This window comes from Poecilia reticulata, linkage group LG12, assembly GCF_000633615.1.
Source record: "Poecilia reticulata strain Guanapo linkage group LG12, Guppy_female_1.0+MT, whole genome shotgun sequence".
Taxonomy (NCBI): Eukaryota; Metazoa; Chordata; class Actinopteri; order Cyprinodontiformes; family Poeciliidae; genus Poecilia; species Poecilia reticulata.
The window spans coordinates 2,454,556-2,475,246 of NC_024342.1; the positions used below are offsets into that span (position 1 = coordinate 2,454,556).

At 38.2% G+C, this 20,691-nt stretch overlaps 1 protein-coding gene across 3 annotated transcripts in view; it reads right to left on the reverse strand.

Annotated features, from left to right (window-relative positions):
* Positions 1 to 2,831: 2,831 nt before the first annotated feature.
* scarb1 (scavenger receptor class B, member 1) overlaps positions 2,832 to 20,691 on the reverse strand; it is a 22,901-nt gene continuing 5,041 nt past the window's right edge. For 2 of the 3 annotated variants that reach the window (XM_008423216.1, XM_008423215.2), the window contains exons 3-12: positions 19,868 to 20,009; positions 19,571 to 19,774; positions 18,757 to 18,852; positions 18,122 to 18,237; positions 17,870 to 18,036; positions 17,070 to 17,188; positions 9,435 to 9,508; positions 9,243 to 9,294; positions 8,019 to 8,165; positions 2,832 to 3,754 (exon numbers count right to left, since the gene is read on the reverse strand). In XM_008423216.1, coding sequence (XP_008421438.1) covers positions 3,680 to 3,754; positions 8,019 to 8,165; positions 9,243 to 9,294; positions 9,435 to 9,508; positions 17,070 to 17,188; positions 17,870 to 18,036; positions 18,122 to 18,237; positions 18,757 to 18,852; positions 19,571 to 19,774; positions 19,868 to 20,009 — 1,192 coding nt within the window. In that variant the 3' untranslated portion in view covers positions 2,832 to 3,679. Of the gene's footprint in view, positions 3,755 to 5,171; positions 5,242 to 8,018; positions 8,166 to 9,242; positions 9,295 to 9,434; positions 9,509 to 17,069; positions 17,189 to 17,869; positions 18,037 to 18,121; positions 18,238 to 18,756; positions 18,853 to 19,570; positions 19,775 to 19,867; positions 20,010 to 20,691 lie in introns of all 3 variants that reach the window. The other variant, XM_008423218.2, reaches the window with a different exon arrangement.

Sequence of the window (20,691 nt, forward strand, 5' to 3'; positions counted from 1 at the left end):
CCAGAGTGAGGACTTCACTGAGGCTGGATTTACAGAGCAGCAACACGGCCGTCTGTGCAGCAGCACCAAATATCAGGGCTGCACATCATCTTCGTTATACGCTTCAAATTCTCCTTTATCATTCACAGCAAACTGACTTCATTCCTGATTTAAGTTGAGCTAGAAAAAAATCAGTGTATATTTTTGTTTTATGATTGTCTATTATTTTTACTTATGGTAATGTATTTTATTAAGATGCGCCTTTGAGTAATTAGTGTGAGTGAACTCTAAATTTATGATAGTAATTTAGTTCAAAAAGTGAAATGATGCTTCATGCTGCTGATCATTTTCAAATGTCTGATTCTGATCGTATTTGATCATTTTGCCTCAGCTGAAGAAAACATGACGTGAAATTGAATGTCCAGAAAACTCAGTGGACCAGAACCAGCAGATGGCGCCGTAACCCGTCAAGCTGCGTTTCCATGACCATCTACATATATAAAAGAAATAATAAAAAAATAAAAAAATTAAATTAAAAGTTTCGGTGCTAAAATGATGTGATTTTTTTTGACTATATATAAATGTATTTAGTTCGTAGAACTGCAATGGAAACACTTTTTCAGGTCACACAAGTCACATGGCCAACAACCGGTCGCTGCCTCTGGGGTAAACTACGAGGAAGAAGACGGCAGGAAGTTGTTAGAGTATGATGGCGGCATGTCTTTTACTACCTTTCATTTATGTTGTGTGTATTATTATGCTGTGAGATCGTAAAAGAAAAAAGAAAGAGTTGATTGTGCTTCATTAAATACATAACACTATTTACTATCAAAGTATTTCGCAAGATCATATGTTCTATGTTTACATCAACTTTTACTTTTGTACAAAGAATATGACTCATTTTCAGTTGCCTTGATCTGCAACAGCTGGAGAGCCAGAGAAGAAACTAGCAGAATGTCTCCTCTTCTTCATTCCTCTCCTTCTTTTTCCTTTGGTAATGATCTTATCAGAAAACCTTTGCTACATTGCAATATCCTTGGTCCAAGGCTTGACTCAAAACTGCGTCTGTGGCGCCACCTGGCTGTTAACTTCCAAAGTGTAACTGTGCTGAATTAGTTTGCAGACGGACAGCACTGGGCGCTCAAACTATCAAACTATAGTCACGCATATTGTTTTCAAAACAGGATTGTTGATGAGGAAAAATATAAACCTAATATTTAAGTTACATAAAACCTTTTAACTTTTTTTTATTTCCCTTGCAGCAGTAGAAAATAGCCCCAAATCTAAACATGTCACACAAACAGAAGAAATAAAAAGAACAATTTGGACATTTATGGAAAGCCACAAGTGCCACAATTCCATCTTCTAAAAACCCCAAAATTGATTTTATACTTGAGGATATAGCATTAACAGACCTTTAGGACTGTGCTTGAACCTGGGGTTCCAAACTATTAGAGCACAGGTTCCCGCTATTGTTAAAGCTGTACAGAACCAGATGGAAATGTTGACACTTGTTATTCCAGTGAACAGAAACCTGTTCTCAGAAGGAAAATGTCCACATCGTTATGGGGGGCTGAAATATTCTGGCAAAGGAGGAGGGCAGATTTCCAGAATGTGAACATAGACGTATGAAACAGATGTTACCTTTCAGCTACCTTTTCTCCAACCTGTGTCAGTTCATAGCATTAGTGCTAATTCCAGGGTGGAATGATTGCCACATTTAGATTTGCAGCTTAGGTTTTGAACTGATGAAAAAAGCTGCTTGAACACTGATTTATTAAAGTCTGTGCTCCTCTTATGTTCTTTCAAATCTAGAATCTGGACAGTTTAACAATTATATCTCAATTATTTAATACACTGCTTATCATGTAATTATAGTCGTGCTTTTAAGTTAGTATGTTTTCATTATTGAAATATTAAAATGATTACAGTGATTCTTCTGTGCTGGATAATACTTCGGAGGTATTTTCCAGATTTTAACAAATCTGGGATTTTGTGTGGAATTGTCTTTTTTTCCCATCTTCTAAACTATTTTCCCTCAAAGTTACAGTCAGGAACTCCTCAAACTGACCTTAGAGAATTAAACAGATACTGATAGGTAATAAGATGTAGTCGATGCAGTTAGTTGCTTTGTTATTTATTTTTCTTTACGCTGGCTGACTGATTTAAGATGGGATTTTTTTTCTCTGAACTCAAATTGATGTTGATTCTTGCAATAAATCTTGGAACCAAACATGGAGATGATCTTGATGATGGCACTCATCAAAATGGAATGTTTGTCACTGGTTTCTCAATTGTTGGCTGCACATAACTTCTTATTCTTGTGCTTTTATGGCATGAAGCACCTTAAATTACCTTCTTGCTGAAATGTTCTATGCAAATACACTTGACTGATTGATTTATGCGCCGCATATCTGGAATAAACTTCCAGAAAACTGCTAAACAACCGAAACACAGAGTTCAGTTAAATAGAGGTCAAAACTCATTTGCTTAGAGCTGCCTTTGATTTAAGAAAGTTGGATGTTAATCAATATATTAGATGTTGATTCTTGATGATTTTGAAGATTGCATTTGACATCAAAGACGATAATGCTCGTTTGTTTCATAATTGGTTATTGTGTCATGTTTTGATGGTGTAAATCACTTTGAACTGCCTTGTTGCTGAAACGTTCTACGCAAATAAACTTGATTTAAACTCCCTGGAGGGAGCGTACACTCATCTTCAAAGGAATTAATGTCATACACAGTCGATGAAACTAATTTGATTGCTAGACATTAAAGTCATTTAAAGAAACTTATTTATACCACTTTTTTTTGGCCTTAAAGAAATGCATCTCTTCTAATTCACAGAACAAATTCTCCAAAATCTTTATTCAGATCATTTTATTAACATTTATTCCATCCACAAATGAAAACAGACAGTGCCCATTAACATCTACTGAAAATGAGAAGCTTGAGAGACTGAAGATCTCTGAGAACTTCAGTCTGAACTGATGTCAGACATCAGTATATTTCTATGTGCATGTTATTCTTATTTCATCCTCTTTTTTAATTATTTTTACACAATAAACGTGTGCTGGACATCAAACAGTGTTATATGCACCATCACGAACATAAACATTTAAACTCTAACAGAAGACAGTAGTACATAAGGAGTAGGTCTCCTCTGCTCGACTCGATGATTGTCACAGCTGTATGTGCAAAACCGTGGTAAGGGTTAAAATCGAGCTCAGTTTAATCTCCAGACTCCTCAGTGCAAACAGAAAGCAACAACGTAGGAGATCAACTGGACTCAATAAATTCCCATGATGAAGCCACATTTGTGGTTAAAATACAAAACATCTGGCAAAAAATTTTTTTAATTAGCTCCCTTATAGTCAGAGCTAAAGCACTTTTCTAAAACCCAACTAAAATCACTGCGGTTTCTTTCCACTGCTGTCGCTGATGATGAAATGATAAGACGTATAAAAAACGTATAAAATAGCTTAGCTGAGATGAACACAGTGGGAAAAAAATCTGCATATTTAAAAAGCAGTTGATTGTTTTAACAAACTTTAAAAAGTCAGAGACCATCTTTGGCTGAGTGTTTTGTAAACATTCCAGTATAAAATTACATTTTGTATCTTGTTCCATATTCTGAGCAGCTGAGTCAGTGTCTCAGAACATGATATAAGTATTTTTATTTATTTTTGGGAGTATGTCAGTGTTGCTCGTCTTGAAGCAGAGGGGTTCGTTCATGAGTTGAAGTGCTGGTGTTTTCCCTCGGTGTCTTTCTCTGTGAGATGAACACAAAGATAAATTATTCACCGTTCACATGATAAATTAAATGATAAATTAAATGCAAGACCTGCAAGTACTCCTCTAGAGGTTCTGTGTAAAAATACTTTGAACCAACTTTAAAGCTTTATATATATATATATATATATATATATATATATATATAGTTTCTGCATCTTAAAATTGTGACTCTTTGCCATCTCTAAATGTTTTCAGTCTTTTATTTATGAGCCTTGCTGTTGTAATTCTAACCATCACTGAGCTTATTGTCCAGCTGGACAATAAGCAAGAAATGATACATTTAGATGGCAGAAACCTTAATAGAGCTTTTAAATGGGCAGTATTGTGTGTTGTTTTCTAAGCACATAAAGCCATTTTACAGAGCAATCAAGTAAATATATATGTTACCTTCAGTTGTTATAAAAACACCTTGTATATCAAATGTGATAGAAATTTAACTTGAAATTGGGTCTCTGTCTCTGAAAAAATCTTGCTCTTTCTCAAACAAATGGTTGCCATGGGAGATTAAAAGATTTCTGAAATATGCATGAAATAATCCAGGCAACACTCCAGCTGTGTTTTTGACGAGGGAATAACATTATAAGATGATGCAAAATTTTTAAAAAGTTGATTTTAAACAACACTGCCCTGTTAACCATCTTTGGGATGAAAGTTCAACACTAGTATCAGAATGATTATTAGACCAATTAACCATTAAATAGGTTGGACCGCTATCAGTTGGGGGCATGCAAATCATTTGGCATATGGACTGAGACTCAGTGATGCTATTATCATTCTCTGTTGTAATATTTGAGCAGGAGATGCTTAATTTCCACAGATGTGACACAACAAGATTCAACAGGGGATCAAACTGAAGTATCAGATGTGTAAAACACTGATACTGCATTGCCATCTACTCTTTGTACATCACTGAAACGCAAGGGACATTTTTAACAGTGTGACAGCTGTACTGCTAATTTAGACCACAGTTCTACTGCTGTTATTTTTCTGCTGACAAATCAAACAATCCAGGAGCGATGTCTATGGTCCTTGGCGCTGAATGGCTATTACTGCTGAGAATGGAGATAAGAAAGACTGTGGATGTTTACCTCGGAGGTCATGCTAAGATTGTTTCAAACTTAACTCGATTTGGCTAAAAACCTAACTAGGTTTGTTTTTAGCCAAGCGCTAACCTAGTTTGCTTGCGAATGATTAGGTCAGGTCCAGTGTTGGCCCCTGTGGAAGAGCTACCATCATGCAAGAAAACACAGACAGCAACAGTGACACAAAACACAATTGGGTTTTTGTGAAAAACAAAAGCAGACACGGTGTTCATTTCCTCTGCAGGTGTTGGACATTAGTAATCACTCCCAATGTACCGTTTGCTACGTGTATGCCTTTGAGTGTGAACCTACCTTAATACCTCATACTTTAGTCCTGTGTTTCAAAGCCATGTGAGTCTTTACCCTGCCCACTACTGGTTGCCTAAAAGATGATCAAATTACCTTAAAAATGGGCCAATTAGAAAATATCAAAGAAAAAAAAATAGTGTTGTAATTCAGATAGAGATTTCAGGGATTGTTCATGCACGGATTATTTTCTGTGGGTGATTGAGTGTAGCTGGAGACAGGCACCAGCACCCCTCCCAACCCCACTAAGGGAAAAGGGTGTAAAGAAAATGGATGGATGGATGGATGATTCAGTGTGTCATGCAGTGAATTACGAGGGCAGGCAATTGGTTATACGTATCTCAGGCATGATTAGTCAGAAGTCAGAAGGACTTCCAGGCAGAGTGGTCGTTTGGAACCGTCTATATATGAATTATGATGCAACTCTCTGTGTTAAGGAATCAACTGATTCTTTTTGCTACATAAAAATTTCAGGCACACTGAAAGAGGACACATTTCTCTGAAATTGTTGCAGTGATTTAAAATAATTATAGAAGATATGATGCACAAATTCTATTGGAGGATCATTTATGAGATTTTTCACAGACACCTTGGATCCCCTCGGTGCTGCAGCGCTTTCCTGAGGTGACTTCCCGACTTTGCATTCTTACTCTCATTTTAGGTTCTTCCTGTTTTAGAGTACATCCTGTAATTTCTCCCAGTGTCTTCTAAAACAATCAAACTCCACATCACTCATAAAGATTTTATTTACAAGTATTCCTATACTTATACTGTGGAACTGTTTGCTTGGGATATGGAAAAAGGAAATTATTTTTTTTCCATCTGTAACAAAGGAAATCTCTTGATGCATTAAAGCCATGACTAAATAATGCATGAGGGTGTTCTTTTCTTTTTTTTTAAAGCCTCAGCAGAATTGTGCTTCCCAAAACAGCAGAGGAGTAAAATTGCAGGTAAAGCCAGCCGAACTTAATCACAATTGGGCAGCAATTGTGGCTTCATTACTTTTCTTTCCAAACTGCCAGGTTAGAAATACAAAGAGTTCATACATTTTTACTGAGCCAACTTGCTAAATCTACGTGGGCTTAAATGATTAATAGGCTTAATCATGATGAATGGACTATTGCAATAATCGTCAACTAATTTAATAATCGATTAATGGTTAACTGGAGTGTACAGGCTCAAAAAATGTGTCATTCGCTGAAAAAAACAATCCTTTCAGAGCAGCAAATACGCCAAACCTGTACAATAAATGTATACATTTTTCATTTAACATGAAAAAATGTTTTGTTCTATTCCATGTATAATACTGAAACAGAAACTAAAGAAAACATTTTGGCACCACTTGGTGGAATCCTCATCCTGTTGAACCTGATAACTGTCCGTTCCTACTGGAGTGGAGGTTTGACGCCAGTCCTTATGTTCTATGTATATTGTGTAAGAGAGGGGGTCTTGAAGTGTATTGCTTCACAGTGAAACAAATATACATTTATAATAAACCAAGCCAAATTATGGGGACTTCCAAGTTATTGAAAAGCTGCCATGGGGCCTTTTTTCCTATTTTACGATGTTGTCTTTATCCATTTAAAGCCCCAGATTAACTGACAATCAAAAACGTGTGCAATGATTTGGAAAGAAAATTAAAAAAATATATGTTTCATATCAATTTGATCATTAAAGTTCAAAAGTCAACAATTGTAAATTGGAAAGCTTTTTCTCAATTTGGATGATTTGTATGAGGCGGTTGTACAAACCCAAGAATTCTCAAAGAATAGAGAAGTCGCAGCTCTATTACTAGACTTCTGTAAGCAAATGAAGAACCTTTGTCAAACATATTCAAATCTTTTACAGTTCAGTAGGAGATTTCAGTAAAATATTACATTTAATTTTATTTTCCATGCTGCCGACTGTCTGCCGAAAATACGATACATACCACAAAAATTGCAGAGGAAGGTAATCTGTTAACATTACACTAACTAAATTGGAACTTTTACTTATTAACCTCCAAAGCTTTTTCATGTTATTTTACAACACTAGACATGACTCGTTTTAGAACACAAAGGAATGACAGAGATAATATGGACACTTTACTGATGGACTGTATTAGCTCATTTTATCTGTTTTCGACTGTTCCGTAATTCATCAGTGATGATGCCATTAGTCTGCGCTATAAATTACTAAAACAACTACGAACATGTTCAGTAAAGAGCACAATAACAAAGCAGAAGCAGAACCAAATCCGCTCTCGTGTGTTTCCTGTTCGGCTATCAGCAGTCCAATCAGAGAGCAGCTGTGTGTAAAACACAGATGACTTTGGCCTTTCTGATTAACACTACTGCGTAATGTCACCCACTAATTTAGCCATAACTGATATGCTCTCATTTACGAGCTAACGATGATGAGATAAAGAGGCAGGAAGAGTAATCAGCAGCAGCTGGGGAGGGGGGTTTCAACAGCCAGCAACCATGGAGAGATTTGGACTTTTTACTCTCCTTGTCAGGTTAGTCAAAGCAGGGTTCATAGTTTAACTTGTAGACAAACAAAGCATGATCCTGGACGGAGCAGGAGCGACTGTACATCTTCAGTAACAGCTGTGATGGAAATATTTTCCTTTGTGGAAAATAATTCCCATAAATCTGCCTGTTCTGCATCTGGCTAAAATCGACATATACACTAAGTTGCTGAAGACTTATACTGTCCATCCTCAGCATATCGTGCATTTATGAAAAGCCTAATTATGCCATTGAGCCTCAGTGTAGTCTCTCCTGCTTCTTTCCTCCATCTACTAGTTGGAAAACATGCAGCGAGTCACAGGCAGAGTATCAATGGCAGCAGCTGGCTGTGGGGGATTCTTACCTTGACTTTGTAATACACCAGGGCGGCCACTATGGTGGTGAGCAGGCCGAGGGCTATGAAGATGTACTGCATGTACTCCATGACAGCAGGGAGAATAACCAGGCTAGTGTGGAACGTAGTGAGGATCGGACCATCGATGTATCCATTCTGCACAGGGAAAAAGGCGAAACGGATGCAAAAACTGTTTTACTCCAGACTTGGATCAGAAAAAAAAAATCTCTGGTAATTTTACCCATATTTAAGAAAAAAAAAAAAAACACAAACAAAATAAACACTGTAACCTGCAACTTCCATTCACCAGTCCAAAAATGAGATTGAACAATTTCTGAAAAGTCAAAGCTTTGCTCTGTTTCTGTTAGACATAGAATTGTGCAAATTATAGAAAAATAAATTTGTTTAATGGAATCAAACCAATTTCAAAAAACTAAATTTTCAATAAAACACTTTTGCACTGGGAGGAGGTGGCTTTTCAGCCATATCAAAATAGATGTACTTCACAAAACTGTAATGGAAAAATGTATTTTGGATCACAGGTGGATGTTGATACTGGTGAAAATGACAAAGAAAACAACAGAAAGTAGGAGGAGGAGAATTTGTTTTTGTTATTTTGGACAATGGGCAACTGGCTCTCCCGGGATTACAGATTTAGATTTATTGTTGTCATTTATAAATTTCAGTTGCTAGTTATAAAGAAAAACAAAAAACAAAATAAAACTGGCAGTATAATTGGAAATGTTAGTTTTACAATTTTCTCTACTTTTGTTTTCCACAAGAGCATCGATAAATATTACTAAATTCAAAAATATGGATAAATGCAGTTGCTGTGTGCAATTTACTGATACAAGTCAGACTTTTTTGGCATCCTGAAGAAACATATTTGAAATGGGAATGTTTCTCAACAACAACCTTTGTGTCTGTGGGGCTATGAATGCTGTGCCATGCATTCACTGACATACAGTTACCTGAAACATAACTAATAAATACCCTTTTGTCATAATATAGTTTTTATTGTTATTCCAATAGGAACCATAAAATGTCATGATGAAATTCTAAGTCCATGTCGCACCATCTACTTTCAAACATCCATCTATATGCAAATAATCTACAAAATGTGATAAAGCTCCTAAAGTAAATGTAAAATAAATGTGCTTTTTATAACATTCTAATTTATTGACTGGATCTGTAGGCATCAGCCTCTCCAGCCGCACAACATCAGCAGCTTACCTCCTCAAACCACAGCATGGGCATCACCACCTCAGAAATCTTTCCAGTTTCTCTACAAGGTCAAGAACATAAAACTTCAAACACCACTACAAAGAAAGCAGGGTTAGACAGGTAGGGAGCGTTTACAATAACAAGACAGTAAAATAAACAATAGGTGATAAAGTGGACAATGTGATCATTCATAAGTCTTACGTAATTCCTGATATTCTCTTCATGTAGAGGTTAAGCTGTAGGCGTATGGACACATTCAGAGGGACACCTGTGAGCTGTACACACACAAAACAGAAGTCACACAGGGGGGATAAAATACAGTCATGGCCAAAAGTTTTGAGAATGACACAAATATATTTTCACATGATCAGCTGCCCTCTGGTTTTCATGTGTGTATGTCAGATGTTTTCATCACATACAGAAATACAATTGCAATCATATTATGAGCTTTTATTGACAGTTAGAATGAGTTAATGCAGCAAGTCAATATTTGCAGTGTTGACCCCTCTTCTTCAGGACCTCTGCAATTCTCCCTGGCATGCTCTCAATCTACTTCTGGACCAAATCCTGACTGATAGCCGTCCATTCTTGCACAACCAATGCTTGCATTTTGTCAGAATTCCTAGGTTTTTGTTTGTCCACCCGTCTCTTGATGATTGACCACAAGTTTTCAATGGGATTAAGATCTGGAGAGTTTCCAGGCCATGGACCCAACATCTCTATGTTTTGTTCCCTGAGCCAGTTAGTTATCACCTTTGCTTTATGGCAAGGTGCTCCATCATGCTGGAAAAGGCTTTGTTCATCACCAAACTGCTCTTGGACGGTTGGGAGAAGTTGCTCTCGGAGGACATTCTGGTACCATTCTTTATTCATGGCTGTGTTTTTAGGCCAGATGGTGAGAGAGCCGACTCCATTGGCTGAGAAGCAACCCCACACATGAATGGTTTCAGGATGCTTTACAGTTGGCATGAGACCAGACTGGTGGTAGTGCTCACCTCGTCTTCTCCGAACAAGCTATTTTCCAGATGTCCCAAACAATCGGAAAGGGGATTCAGAGAAAATGACTTTACCCCAGTCCTCAGCAGTCCACTCTCTGTACCTTTTGCAGAATATCAGTCTGTCCCTGATGTTTTTCCTGGAGAGAAGTGGCTTCTTTGCTGCCCTCCTTGAGACCAGGCCTTGCTCCAAGAGTCTCYGCCTCACAGTGCGTGCAGATGCHCTCACACCTGCCTGCTGCCATTCCTGAGCAAGCTCTGCACTGCTGGTAGCCCGATCCCRCAGMTGAAACACTTTTAAGAGACGGTCCTGGCGCTTGCTGGTCTTTCTTGGGCGCCCTGGAGCCTTTTTGGCAACCGTGGAACATCTCTCCTTGAAGTTCTTGATGATGCGATAGATTGTTGACTGAGGTGCAATCTTTCTAGCTGCGATACATAAAGCATTTTACACGGAGAGCAGCTTTCAAGCATGTGAACATGCTGTGAAGGGGAAAGACGTCAGCAACAACCTTAGCAACTATTGCTGTCTATCAAACTGGGAAACCCTTAGCAGATATCTGGAGTTCATTATTTAGAGTAGAGAAAGACTATTCACCAGTGGAAAACATTTGACGACAGTTGTAAATGTTGACAAGGCTCCTCCAATATTCACACAGAAAAGAAAAGCCAAAAAGCAACAACTCAGGCTTGACGTGGCTAAGCTTCAGTGATTTAGCAAGCTGCCAAAGTTGTGGGGGGATGTGGCTTGTCTGTACAACCTGCCTGAAAAGTTGTATTAATTTCTGATCATTATTTCTTTTTATAAATACCATGGGTTTCATCTTTATTAAAAAACTCATCTTTATTTTGAAGGACACTGGAAGTAATGTGCTATATCTATTCGAGCTAGCTTAATACTAACTCACAGTCTGAGCAATATCTCCAGTTTCTTCTGTGTGGGTTGAGGGGAAGAGAGACTGGAGAAGCACTTTTTAATATTTTATTAAAAAGTGCTGTAGACAATATAGGGTCTACAGCTATGTAGACCCTATATTGTAAGCTTTTCTTGACAATAAGTAGTATATCACAAAGTCATTGTCCATTAGTCTTGAAAAGTTAGAAAATAATTTCTAAAGTTTTGAAACTCCAGTTACATCAATTATTGCCAATGGAGCAGCCATCTTGTTAGAATTACTCCAAGAGAGCAGTGACAGTTCATCCAGAAGATCACAAAAGAAACATCAGAAGCCCTGCAGGTCTGACTTGACTAAGTGGAGGTTTGTGTTCATCAAAAAATGGTCTCTGAGCAAACTCCAAGGTCCCAAACCATACTCAATAAAAGGAACACACAAGCTTGTCTACCATTTGTTTAAAAAAATAATGCACTAAAAACATTCTGCTGACTCACGACAGAAAATGGGACTGTTGGAAATTGCTGGTACTCTTTCCAAAAAAAACCAAGAAACAAGACTTTTATGGCTTGTGACACTTGGAAGACAAATAAGTAAAATAAGACACAGTTATGACCTGGACATTTTTCTGGCAGAACAAACTGACACACCTCAGGTCAGACTTTAGGCTCAGAACCAGATAACTGACATAAGCAAAAAACAGGGCTCAGTCCTCAGACATGTGGTTCTGATAAAAAAGCAATATAAATAAGATCAGATGTGGGAATGAGGGGAGGATTAGGGCTAAACAATAAGAATGAAACTGGGGCCCAGTGACAAGCAGCACACCCGACATAGTACACATGGACGTCCTGCTATAAGAGCTTTCATGCACTTTGGCACTGATTATACAACTTCCTGAAACATTCCGTAATCTATTATTAAAGGCGAGTACTTTCCATTATAGTACAACTGTGTTTGTTTAAGATGATGACAGAGAAAATCTGATTTATATTCTTTGTATATGGGACCTGCCTCCAGATGGGTTAAAACAGAATGACACAGTCTACTTTCATCTGAGTGGAATAATTTCACATAAATAAACCCTTAGAGAAACTTCCAATGTCCATTTCTCTCATGTAAATGAAGCCAATGTTGAATTTTCTAGGAATTTAGTAAATTAGGAGGAAAATATCAGAAAAATCTTGCTGATCTGTGCACAAGTTTTCCAACTATTAATAATAGGAATACACAACACCAAAACAAGTGAGGCAGTCAACATTATCCAACATGCTGTAACTGAAACACAACAGTTTACTTTACACAGCATGCCCTAGCTCAAGAGTACATCCAACAAAACCTCCTCTACACTTCTTCCTCTGTGAATGCTTGTCCAGCAGATGATCTCCCACTGTGAATAACATAATTTAACAACTCTAAACCAAGATGTGGGGGAAATAAATATGATCCAATTGTCTTTGTAGGTTTATAATTGTACCGTGCTCTTTCCAAATGGATTGAACAGAGCTCTGTGAGATGTTGAAAGTATTGGATATTACTTTAGAACCTTACCTTGCTTTAAATCTCTGGTGTGTTCTTTGATCTTCATGAAACGGTTTATTCTGTAAGTCACCAGGGTTTCAGGATTGCTTTTGCTGTTAAAATCATTATCTGCATTTAAACTAACCATAAACATGCGCAAATTAAAATCATGAAAATAGATTTGCTTAAGGGAAACACGGCAGTTTTGAAAAAGTTTTTCAATAAAAGGTGTTTGTGGTGAAATGAGGTGGTTTCTCAGCCACATTAAAATAGATGTATTTTGCAAAACTGCATTGGAGACATGTTTTTGCTTCATGCAAGTCACATGATAAACAGCCCAAAGTTACTACTGGCAAAAACAATGAAGGAGAAGTAGGAGGAAGTAGGAGGATGATGGTTAGTTTTAGTTTTTTTCAGACAATGTGCAGCTGCCTCCAACAGAGCTCTCACAGCATCACACAGTTCATAAAAGTTGTGTCATCCCAACATGATTATTCCATAGCTCTTCTGGAAAATTTCCAACTACAATTTCCCCAAAACGCAACACACGTAGGTACTCCCAAGTATAAGCGGCTTGTAGCTTCAACAGCTGAATAAGACCCCAATGTCTCCTCCGATAGCTGATAAAAAGTGCTAGAACCATGGCTGAATTATGAACTCATGTAACCGTTTACATGCCATGATTTTCAATGACTTATCGCGTACTCAAAATTATTCACATGCGCTTTTAATTTCATTTCTTATTTAATGGAAACAGCAATTGCAAAATTGGGGGGTTTTGACATGAGCACATTTGTAATGGAAATGCAGCTAGTGTTTTGTGGTGTTATTTTAGAAATATTTGCAAGGAGAAGCAAATCTTACCCAGTGTTTCATTCATAACTCCAGGTCAATGTAGAAGAAACATTGACCTGGACGTTGAGGAAGTTTTGAATAAACACTGACTCCATCTTCCAAGCTTTCATCTTTGTACACAAGCTGCTTTCTTATCAAAGATGGATTATTATCTTTTTATTGGAATCATAGAGTTCTTTACAACCTCACAAACAACTGCAATTAGAAGCAAATAGCCCAATTTCCAATTACCTTATCACTTTCCATGTCACTGTCAACTGATAAGGTATATGAGGTTTACACGAGTAGGGTTGAGTAAGAGCAATAGCTGTGTTCTGCCCTATCAATCCTTGCATCAAGCGTCAGGTGAGACAGCAGTGTGACTACCAACAACCTGACTTGCAGGTTTATCAGCAGTAAAGTTTCATGTTATCAGAATCATTTTCCTATGACACATCCATGAGAGAAAAAACAAATTAACTTTAAACCTCAGGTTAATTGAGGTTTAAAGTTAATTTAAACTTTAAACTAACTTTAAAGTTTAAAGTTAGTTTGGTGATGTTGGTTTGGCTGCTCATCACCAAACTGCTCTCATTGTTGACTGGCTACAACACAATGACACATTCTGATCATCAACTTTCTAATAGTTCTTAGATATACTGTATATAAAGCCCATTTAGGGAGTGCTGCAAATTAGCTCACACTATAAGCACTAGGACACAAGCTGCTGCTGTTGTGTTTATTATGTCAATGTGTGTCTGTCCCTACCAAATAAACCTACAAAGGCTTGGAAGTTAGAAATGATGCCAACTTCTAAAGTCCTAAGAATGGTACAATAAAATCTTAACAATAGGATGAAAACTTTAAAAGAGAAACAAATTCCTTATCCATAATCTAAAGATTTTACTCTTCTTAAGCAGCAAAAACAGGCCTACAGTTTACCCTGACACAATTAGCCCATGATTGCAATCAGACTATCTTTGTTCAAGATCCCAGCAGCAGACGTCAAGGACATCAGAGGTTTAAATGTTTGGTCAGCAGTTTGAGTTTATATTCCGGTAGTCTTTCTTACACAATTCCACTCGATTCTCCTGTCCCTTTGGTGCTCAGTCACGGATTTGTCCCATTGAGCCAGATCAGCCAATCATCAAACAAAAGGAGAAATTGTGAACGAAACGCTGATTTTCTGTGCGGTTTTAGAATTGTAGTCTGCCTGTAGTTTTAGCAATGGCAGGGAAAGAAATGAACAACGTCGCTCAATCTGTGTTGGTCACATTTCCGAACATTGCAATTAAAGTTTGAGGAAAAGGAAGGTATAAGACATTTTATTATTGGCAAAGTTTCTCCCCATGGAGAAAGTCTAATTTTCCAGCTGGCTCTGTTAAGAGCAGTGGAGGTGGTACCCAATAAGCTTCATAGAGTTCACGATTGAGCGGGCACATTCATACGTCACAGCCATTAGCGATTGGGTAAAATCAGTTCTAATTGTTCCAGGGTGAAACAATCATGTGTTGTAAATCATGAGTTACTGAAGAAAATAAGGGTGTTTTTTCCGAACTATAAGGCACACCGATTATAAGGCGCACCTTCAATGAATGGCCTATTTTAAAACTTTTTTCATATATAAGGCACACCGCATTATAAGGCTCATAGAATAGACGCTTCAGTTTGGGTTGCCAATTTGTTCCGCACTCTATTATTACACATCCACATTTGTAAAGAAGTGGTCCCCGAGTACTTTATATAGTAGTCTGCCCCAGTCATTGTTTCACTCACAGTGTTGCGATATTGTGCCCAACTGCTTTCTGGGTAACACAGACCAACCGACACGCTGCCGCCGCAGTCTGTCTCTCTTCCCCCGCCCCTCCGCCCCCTGGCTTTAAATGCATTATCAAACTTTATTAATAAACCAGCATTCTGACAACTATCCCAGCATGCACCGCGCACTTCTTCTTCTACGGGGGAAAATGAAGTCGGCGGCTGCTTACCGTAATTGCTATACCTGTTGTGGCTCAATATTGGTCCATGTATAAGGTGCACCAGATTATAAGGCGCACTGTCAGCTTTTGAGGAAATTGAAGGTTTTTAGGTGCACCTTATAGTGTGGAAAATACGATAATAGTCTGGTAGACTCGGTTTGATTGGGAACCAAAGTTGCTACATTTGTTACATTTTCAGCTGGTGCGGTTCTCTCCCACACTGCACTGTGTCAAACTAACAAAACCCTTAAAAAACCTGTTCCCACCCTCACCTGTGGTGGTGCTGCATCAAGAACCACTGAAGGAAACGACACGAAAACTCAGATCTGAAGAAGATACTAAGCACAATTTCCTTATTCATGAAATGCAAACAAAAATAAAATGGTGTCAGATTTTAGCAGTTGTAGGATTTTTCTTTTTTTTTCCCTAATTTCCCCTGCCAGGGCTAGACTCACATTTTTATTTTTATTTAGTTTTATTTACCCAGAATGCTATGGGCTGTAGTCCATTTGCTGCTTTTAAAGCAGTCTCTGGTCCTCTTGGCTTTCCTATATGTATTCAAACCGCACCAGAGTTCACTTTAACCAAACCCAGACTGAGGTTTGTAGGCAGACCAGAGTTTGCTTTTTTGAGTTCAATTACATGTTCACACCTTCACAAACAAACTGTACTTTCTAGGCAAACAAACAAGTGTTCTAGAGTGTGAATGCACCCTGAGTCATCTGAGTCATAATCCCTGACATGGTACCGATAGACTCAGAACCTGATACCAGTTTAATGATACCTCTCACTCCTGGTCTGGTATAGGTTTGGGTTTCAAATTGTTTTTCAGCTATGACCCGACATACAGTACTATCACTTTTAAATATAGAAAAATATTGTTTTTCCAAACATTTTCAATGTCGTAATAAAAAAGCAAGTTCTCTAAATGTTTCATTGTTCATTTTATTCATGTTCCAAGGAGAAGTGGAGCCATCTGTGATGAGGTATTTGTGAGTCCTTTGATGCTCTGTACTCCTCAGTAGCCAAGTAGAAATCCAGGCACATCTGAAAAGTTTTGACTCAAATTCTTCTGAGGATGTACTTGTATTGTGGAATTTTTTTTTCCAAGCACTGTTAGATAAAATCACTCAGTCAGGTATGTATATTGTGCACAATCCAGAGGCTTGTGCACAATAATGGAGAAGACGATCAATATTGGAGAAGTTCTGAATGAAAAGCTCTACTAAGCAGAGTCAACACATGAGTTTAATCCCAGGATAAGGGATCCAAAACTCAGGAAACAGTCTGGCTATGCAGATGTAGGAAAACAACTTCCAATCATGTGTGTGTGGCCCAAACAGGTTCTTTTGGTGAGCGTTCACAAGCATTTAATATAACATGATCAGCAGATGTTAACTTATAATAATTTTCCCAGCACCATTTATTTCCTGCTCAAATATCTTAAAATGCTTAGAACCACATAAATAATAATAATAATAATAATAATAATAATAATAATAATAAAGGACCCCCCCCCCAGCCTCTCTTCCTCTGCTATTTTAACCGTTTTGGTACAGTCTTGATGGGTTTCTTAAAAGTGGCGGCTTTTAAGTGTGGGTGTAAGTGGGCACTCACAGGGTGAATGTCAATGAAAAGGCCGTGCTCCTCCTCAGTTGGGTGAAGACCCAGCACATAGTCCAGCAGCACAGGATCAGCATTAAAGAAGTGAGGATGAGAGATGAAGACCGGAGAGTCTAAAAATGGACATAAACAATAGTGCAGTTATTTCTCTAAACCACATTGCCACAACGTAAATCTGCAGCAAATATGCTTCTTCTACAAGAGCAATGTGCAGAAATCCAAACCAAATGTGAGAGCAAATAAGGATTTCAGCTCAAAAAATGTTTTGAATCTACCTAGAACTCAAAGGGGAAGTTTAATTTAATTCAATTTATTCGATTAGGACAGTGCGCATTAGTCAACATTACCACAATGTATGGCAGTAGTAAATATGCAGGAATTAGCACAATAGCTACATTTCACCCTTTGTCCTAAGACAAGTGAGCACAAAAAACAAAAACACTTCACAGAACTAAACACAGTACACACAGTTCTATTCAAAGAAGCGAAAAAACATTAAAATAAAACATTTACACAAGAAACAAGTAACCAAAACATAGAAACAGATACAAACCCTTCAACATGAGGCATTAAGTAAAAATTACTTTCCCCCCATGTAAATCAGCCTAGAGGTGTAAAGTTATTAATCACTAGCCTTCACTATGCTGCTGTAATTAAAAGAAAACAACAACAAAATAAAATTAGGCTTACTACTGCTTACAAAGAAAAACAAATGAAGCTTAGAAGGCACAGAGATCAGGAATGTCAAAGGTAAATCAGTGACCTTTGTAATGGTATGACCTGCCTGTACTTACTGTGGCGGCAGCTACTGACGTTGAGCAGCCCAGACTGCCTGCAGGGGCAGAAGCCTTCATTTGGAGGATAATCCGTCCCATTTGCAAACATGGTCTTGGGAGCGACGTATCGATACAGAGGGATGCCTTTCATCACGCCTGGTCGCTGATACACGAGCTCCAGAGACCTAAAATAACAGAGAAATTAAATACAGGAAATTATACAGAAAATAAGAAGAAGTTTCACGGAGGATGTGGAGGAAGTATTCCTACCTGCAGGCGTCTGGGCTGTAGAAAGTTAGAGTGGTCTCTTTTGTCATAAAAGGAGGCCACAGCTGCCCGGCTGTTCCATTGATCATGTTACACTGAGGTGTCCTCCAGTAGCTCAGCTGTTAAGGCAGAGGGAATCCAATCAGGTAGGAAAAGCATCCAGTCATTAAAAAAAAAGTTAAAAGGGTGACTTGGAGTGCTAGATCAGGGTCTAAAGCTGAAACATTTGTTACATTTTCAGCTGCTGTGGTTCTCTTTCACACTGCACTGTTCCCCCCTTCGCCTGTGGTGGCGCTGCAACAAGAACACTGAAGGAAACGGAACAAAAACCTCCAAATTTGACACTGGGTGCAACTGTTTTCTTCCCAAAATGTGAACAAAAATGGAGCAGCGTCATATTTTAGCAGTTGGAGGATTTCTATTTTGTTTTCAGCAAAAGACCATGAGCCATTTCTCCAGCTAGCTCTATACAAGGTTTGGTTGTAATTACCCAGAATGCCCTGCACTGGTCTAGTTCACAAAAGCATTCAAACTGCACCAGAGTTCACTTCAACTGGACTTTTGAGACAAATAACCTGTAGTTTGATTAAACCAGACTTAACAGAGCTGATGTGAAAGTGGTATTATTTTAGTCTTACCTCAGTGAGGCCATTCCAGGAGTCGACTTTGTGGACGTTTTTGATGTTATCTCTCCCGGTGTGGATGGTGAACAGACCAGTATTGGAGTTATTAAACTGATTAAAAAAATTATAATAAACACAAAGTCAGAACTAGAAAACAAGCAGCGCAAAGAGAATCGAGATGTGTTCATTGAAAAAGTTACAGTCAAAATGTTAGTAGTATTAGTGGGGGGGGAGTCCTAAACTTTAGCATTTAAAATAAAAGCCACTTTATTACTTTATACATTTACCTTTGATTTTTTTTTTTTTTTTTTGCTTCAGTACCACATCTGCTATGAAGTCATTACCTTTTAAAAAAGGCCAGGTTGTAGCAGTGAGATTAAGTGTTCCTTGTTAAAAATCTGCTACAAACACTGTGATAGTATCATTTTCAGTGCACCAGGGATGAACAATTCCATTTGGGTCAATTATCGCATGAAAAGTTGTGTGTTTGCAAATAAATATGCAGAAGCCAAAGTGTGTTGGGCAATCCAACCTCCTGATGGGATAACGCAAGGCTCAAGTCTTCTAGTGTCCTGACTATATGAGAGCAAAAACAAGAAGAAACCCTGAAGCAACGACAACATGGCTGGGATTCAGAGAAAGCCACCAATTGCCAAGAAGAACAAAGCACTTTGTAAAATACGGTATGAACAAGTCAGTGAGGGTGTGGTAGTAGTGTTTTAGGGAAAAATAGATCTTTAAAGTTTCTGCCTGTTTAAACAGAGATAAAGTTCTCCGCAGCACAACAAAATGTGTAGAAAACTGAAAGGAAAAGAAAACAAATATTCACCTCTGCAAAGAGGCCAAACTTTCCTGTGGACGGCAGCATGCCAGGGAGGTACTTGTTGAGGAACTCAACCAGTTTACTGTCATAGCCCCACATCAGCTCTTCCACCGTCTTGTTCAGAAAGGGACCTTCCTTGAAAGTCTTGAAGGTGGCGCTGATCAACAGCCGTAAGGCATAGGGCAGGTCCTCCAGCATCACCGCTGCACCCTGCAAGCAAGAGTTGGAGTCAAAACCCAAAGCTCTGAATGTGGGGGAAATATTAAGGGAAATCTGAAAAGACTTTGGAGCACGCTCTCATACCAGCACCAACATGTTGGGAATGGTGATGACGTCAGACTCGTCCCCAATGGACATGGAGGGCTCAAAGAAGTATCTGCGGTACTCTCTGTAGGACACGGTGCTGTTGGGGTGAAACGTGATGTTTTCCTTCCGACACTGCTTTCTGGAACGCAAGAACGACACAGGAAGTGATTGAACTGGCAAATCTGTGAAAAAACTGAGCTCCTCTGTCTTCTCCCACTGTCCCTAGTGCTAACTAGAAACAGCTAATCAGAGCCAGGAGGTGGGTTTTAGTGCTGTCAGTCATGTCCATGTCCCCAGAACCCGTCATGGCTGATAAGGCTGGTTAGCATGGTCACCCATGGTTGTTGATAAACAGTTTTCCTGTAATGGTTTAAAGTAATTGCAATGAGTATTATCTTGAGCAGAATTTCAAGACTTACAAATGATTTCGGACAAGGAGCCAATCAAACAGCCACCAAAGGACAGGTTTTGTTATTTAAAAGCAGCCAGACGTTTCAAGGTCTTGAGTAAACCAATCAGGAGTTTGACGACTATTTACTTTAATTACATAGTTAAAGTAAATATTGAGTTGTATCCTGATTGAATTGTGTTGCCAATCCCTGTTTTCAGTGGTTAATAAAAACCCACAAAAAAAATTAATTGACATCTTCGAACAATGATTATCTGAGTAAACACAAAACACAAACTGTTTTCCTAAATTCTTAATTTTATTTAATAAGGTCAACCAAATAAACCTGGAGATGTGTGAATGTAACTGCTTCCTTTTTAAATGACTTCACAGCTTTTTTGTGATCAGTTTTACATAAAATCACTTTGGGGAG